Source organism: Theropithecus gelada, chromosome 7a, assembly GCF_003255815.1.
Source record: "Theropithecus gelada isolate Dixy chromosome 7a, Tgel_1.0, whole genome shotgun sequence".
In the NCBI taxonomy this organism is placed as follows: domain Eukaryota; kingdom Metazoa; phylum Chordata; class Mammalia; order Primates; family Cercopithecidae; genus Theropithecus; species Theropithecus gelada.
The window spans coordinates 9,394,405-9,400,017 of NC_037674.1; the positions used below are offsets into that span (position 1 = coordinate 9,394,405).

The 5,613-nt window shown below is 43.0% G+C and overlaps 1 protein-coding gene across 1 annotated transcript; it reads right to left on the reverse strand.

Annotated features, from left to right (window-relative positions):
- Positions 1 to 658: 658 nt before the first annotated feature.
- Positions 659 to 2,886, reverse strand: LOC112627417 (ubiquitin-conjugating enzyme E2 D3). Its single transcript, XM_025389650.1, has one exon. The coding sequence runs from the start codon at positions 2,546 to 2,548 to the stop codon at positions 2,105 to 2,107; it is 444 nt and encodes a 147-aa protein (XP_025245435.1). The 5' UTR covers positions 2,549 to 2,886; the 3' UTR covers positions 659 to 2,104.
- Between the last annotated feature and the right edge of the window lie 2,727 nt (positions 2,887 to 5,613).

The following is a 5,613-nucleotide window of genomic DNA, read 5'->3' on the forward strand; positions in this document are numbered from 1 at the left end:
CACCATTCTTTCTGCTTCTGTAAATTTGACTACCTTTTTGTTTTGTTTTGTTTTGAGACGGAGTCTTGCTCTGTCACCCAGGCTGGAGTGCAGTAGCATGATCTTGGCTCCCTGCAACCTCTGCCTCCCAGGTTCAAGCGATTCTTCTGCCTCAGCCTCCTGAGTAGCTGGGACTACATGTACACGGCCACCACTCCTGGATAATTTTTATATTTTTAGTACAGATGGGGTTTCACAATATTGGCCGGGCTGGTCTGGAACTCCTAACCTTGTGATCCACCCGACTCGGCCTCCCAAAGTGCTGGGATTACAGGTGTGAGCCACCACACCCGTTGAATTGGACTACTTTAACTCATACAAGTGGAATCATACAGCAGGTGTCTTTTCGTGAATAGCTTATTTCACTCAGGATAATGACCTCAAGGTTTATTCATGTTCTGGTATGTGTCTGAATGTTTTTCTTTTTAAAGACTGAATAAACTACATTGAATGTATGTACGATTTTTGTTTATCCATTCATCTGTCGATGGACAGATGGGTTGCTCCCACCTTTTGGTCATTGTGAATGATGCTGCTAAGAACATAGGTATACAAATATCTGTTCAAGTGCTTTCCTTCACTTCTTTTTTTTTTTTTTTTTTTTTTTTTTTTTTAACAATCCAATAGCATTGACTTTTATTCATTCATGTTAAGTCACCTGAAATGATATCTGTTGCATTTAAATGCTCATTAATGTAAATGGCTGAACAAATCCATTTCAATGGATACTCAATATCCCACATAGATAAGTCACTTCAACACAGCCTCATGACAACTCCCACACCAAAACAGTACTTTATTTTGCAAATTTTGACCCATTATTACTCCCATGTTATGGTTTTTTTTTTTCAGCTGTCAAGTGTACAAGGTGAAGAGAAATTTCAGTTAGACAGGGGCTGCACCTGGAAAATAAATTTCTTAAACTCCATAAACACATTTCAAAACTGCTGGGTCCCAGAAGTCCATCTATGAACTCTAGGGCTGCCAGTATCATGTGCAGCACATTAAAGCTACACTATCCAAATAGCTTATTAATTCTGCATAAATCAGGTCAAGCAATGTGTCAACCTGTAACAGACTGTGCACTTTAACTGAACATGGCAAAATATCCACTCTTTCGAACTTTACATCATCATTTGATGTCAAACAATGAAGCAAATCCCAACAGTATATACAAAAAACAGCTTTGCATTTACAAAAGATTGTTTCCCATACTGATTAATCCAGGCAGCTAACTCATTGGTTTATGCAACTTTATTGAAGAAAAATAAATCAATTACTAGCAGAGCTATTAGTTGATCACTCATCCATTGACAACTTGCATCATTTATTCAGTGCTATATTAAACAGTGTATTGGAAGATAGATTAACTAATAGCTCCAAGCCTCCTAACAATTTAAATGAAAATTACAAAATGTTTGAGACCCTATTTTGGAATACAAAGGGTGTTTGACTTCCAATTTCCATTCTCTGTAGAACAAGAACAGGTCATTCCTTTATTGACATGCATAAAATACATCACATTTTCTGTTCTGCTGATGCTATAAATTCAATACCAATTCTCCAGCCACATCAGTTATGAGCATAAAGTATATCATGTAACCTCAAATCTCTAACAGTGGAAGGCTTAAACAAGAATGGATGCTGCTAGAATAATGCTGTATCCTTTGATGTGACAACTGAGCATCCATCTCCCTCCCCCTCAGATGATTTCTTCAGCATGTTAGAGCAGTGAGGAATGGTTTTAGTCTCATAACCAAGTTAGAGTGAAGACATTGGCCACATAATACACATGCTCCATTTTTTTTTTTTTTTAATTCTGAGTCTTGGGCAACTGTTCTCTTGTAACTACTTTACAGTTTCTAAAAGCAGTTATTGTCCAAAGCTGGAAGAACTTAAGTCTTCTCAGATGAGCATGTGAATGAATGGAGGGAGGTAAACAAAAAATAAAATTAAAAAAGATGAGGTCTGACAGGGGAGCAGCCGGATAAGAAAATCAAAAAAGGAACAGTAATTTAAAGTTTATTCCAGCTATAATGCAGGTTATTCTGACTTTAAGGTAGCATCACATGGCATACTTCTGAGTCCATTCCCGAGATATTCTGTTGTACTTATCTCTGTCTGTTTTATAGATCCGTGCAATCTCTGGCACTAGGGGGTCATCTGGGTTTGGATCACATAGCAGTGAACAAATGGATAAAAGAACTTTAGAAATTGTTAAAGCAGGCGACCACTGTGATCTTAGAATATCGAGACAAATGCTGCCATTACTGTTAATATTTGGATGATAAATTCTTGTTGTAAATGCAACCTTAGGTGGTTTGAAGGGGTAGTCTGTAGGAAAATGAATTGTCAAAAAGAATACACCGCCTTGATATGGGCTGTCATTAGGTCCCATAATTGTGGCTTGCCAATGAAACATATCATCCCCAACTGGACCTGCAGAACATTGTGCTGGAGGGTCACGGGCCAAATCACTAAGTTCCTTATTAATCCGTTTCAGCGCCATAGTGTGTGCTTGTCGTCTGGCTCCTCACTCACTCGGTGTATGCTCAAAGGTCCGGCCAAAACTCTTGATTATCCCGGCGGCGGGGCAGGATTGTCTAGTCTCACAGCGGCTCTGCCAGACACAGGCGCCTTTTGCAAAAACGGAGCAGATCAGCACTCGCACAGGCCCCGGAGAGCCCCTGATGAATCCAGGTCCCTTAAGGCGGCCGCGATCCGGGGTGGGTGGGGTGGCGTGGCAAAGCCACCAACAGCCTCAGTACTGTGTTTTCGGCCCGAAGTGGGGGCGAGGGTGACGGGAAGAGCGGAGGTGGTGGCTACAAGTTTAACTTCCCGGCCTCTAGAAAGCTCCTTCACTTCTTTTAGGTATATACCTAGAAGTGGAATTGCTGGATAATATAGTAATTCTATTTTCAGACTGTTTTCCATAGTGGCTGCCCCATTTTACACTCCCACCAACAGTACACAAGTTTCTCCACATCCTTGCTGACACTTATTATTTTCTGTTGTGTTTCTTTCTTTTTCTTTTTGAGACAGGGTTTTGCTCACTTTCCCGGGCTGGAGTGCAATGGCATAATCATGGCTCACTATAGCCTCAATCTCCTGGGCTCAAGCAATCCACCCACCTCGTCCTCCCAAGCAGCTGGGACTACACGCATGCACCAATTCACCTGGCTAATTGTTTATTTTCTGTAGAGACAGAAAAAAAACATGTTGCTCATGCTAGTCTCAAATCTGAGCTCAAGCAATCCTCCTGACTCAGCCTCCCAAACTGGTGGAATTACAGGTGTGAGCTACCATGCCTAGCCTTTAGCCTATTTTTAAATAGGATTTTTTGTTTTTGAATTGTAGGAGTATTGTATATATTTTGAATATTAACTTCATATAGAATGTATGATTTGCAAATATTTTTTTCCATCTGCAGGTTGCTTTTTCACTCTTGATTATGCTATTTAATGCACAGAAGTTTCTAATTTTGATGTAATTCATGTTGTTTTTATTTTATTTTGGTTATCTGTGCTCTTCTTGGTGTGTCATGTCTAAGAAATAATTTCTTTTTTTTTTTTTTGTCGTTGTTGTTGTTGTTGAGATGGAGTCTCGTTCTGTCTCCCAGGCTGGAGTGCAGTGGGACAGTCTCAGCTCACTGCAACCTCCACCTCCCGGGTTCAAGCGATTCTCCTGCCTCAGCCTTTGAGTAGCTACGATTACAGTCACGGGCCACAACGCCTGGCTAATTTTTGTATTTTTAGTAGAGGTGGGGTTTCATCATGTTGGCCAGGCTGGTCTTGAACTCCTGAGCTCAAGTGATCTGCCTGCCTCAGCCTCCCAAAGTGCTGCGATTACAGGTATGGGCCACCACACCTGGCATGAAATCATTTCTAAATTCATTGTCATGAAGCTTTCCCCATATGTTTTCTTCTAAGAATTTTGTAGTTTTCTTATTGTCTTTTTACGACTACCTTTTCTGCATTTGTTGGGAGATTTCTCTGCTTCTTGTGGGATCTAGACTACTCATGTCCTGTGGGTAGAGTTGTTGGTCAAGGATGTGTTTGTTTACTCAATCATGCTGATAGAGGCAGGAGGCAGATAAACTCTGGGCAGATTGGGGCGGGTCCCTGGGAAAACCCCACTTTTGAGCTCAAAAGCCTGAAACCCATGGCCCAAAGTGAGAACCTCCATCCCTGTGTGCCCGCTGTCTCTCAGTTGGTTCTTTCTGAATAATGTCTTTTTACTAATTTAATGCTGCCTTTTCCAAAACCACCTACTGCCCGTCCCACACGCTGTCCTGTGCCTGTAAAGATCCCAGACTCAGCCAGTAGAGAAGAGAAGCAGCTGATGTCAGGGAGAGGTAACCTGACTTCAAAGATGACAGCTGGACGTTGGAAACAGGAAACCTGACTTCGGAAGAGAGAGGTAAGAGAGATCACTTGGCTTTAGGGGAGAGCAACCTGCCCTTCCCATCCCTTTCCAGCTCTCCTCTTTGCTCAGAGCTGCTTTTGTTGCTCAATGAAATTCTCTGCATTTGCCATCCTTCAGTTCGTCTGTGTGACCTCATTCCCCCGGGCACTGGACAAGAATTCAGGATGCACCAAGTGCGGGTAGCTGAAAAGGCTGTCACACTGGCCCTTTGCCCTCGCTGGTGAAGGGCAGCCACCCCACTCAATGAGGCAAAATGCCCACTGAGCTGATAACACACTGCTGTTTGTGGATGGCAGAGCTAAGCGAGCACTGTAACCTGCCTCTAAGGCCTTGGGGTCACAGGCACTCCCACCCGGCTACTGCCATGGGGCCTGCAAGGAGTTCACTTCTGCCAGCACTAAAGCAGTGTGCTGGCTCCTGCACTCACTCTCCTGTGCACTCCCTCCAGCAAGGGGTGGAGCATGGCTGCGGACCCTAGCAGACAGAGTTTGCTCCTGCTGGTGCTGAAGTGACCGGCCGATTCCCACACTACTTTGCTCATGTGCTCCATCCAGCAAGGGCCTGAGCAGAGTGGGCTGAGTAAATGGGGGACCCCTGTCATGAGTTCTACAAAGGGGTCAAGAAAATCTATTGTATCGATATTGCTTTTGGAGCAGTCGTCTCCTTTATTTAATTTAATTTTATTATTATTTTTTGAGATGGAGTCTTGCTCTTTTACTGGAGTAAAGTGCAGTGGTGTGATCTTGGCTCACTGCAACCTCTGCCTCCCGGGTTCAAGTGATTCTCCTGCCTCAGCCTCCCTAGTAGCTGGGATTACAGGCACACATCACCATGCCCTGCTAATTTTTGTATTTTTAGTAGAGACAGAGTTTCACTATGTTGGCCAGGCTGGTCTTGCACTCCTAACCTTAGGTGATCCACCTGCCTTGGCCTCCCAAAGTGCTGGGATTACAGACGTAAGCCACTGTGCCTGGCCAGTCCTCTCTTTTACAATGGAGAATATTTTCCTAGGTATAGATTCTTCTAAAACCGACAGCACCTCTCAGTTTTCATATACATACATATCACCTGCGAATGCTGTAAAAAATGTACACTTTAATTAGGAAGGCCTGGATAGGGCCTGAGGTTCTTAATTTTTTTTTTTTTTTT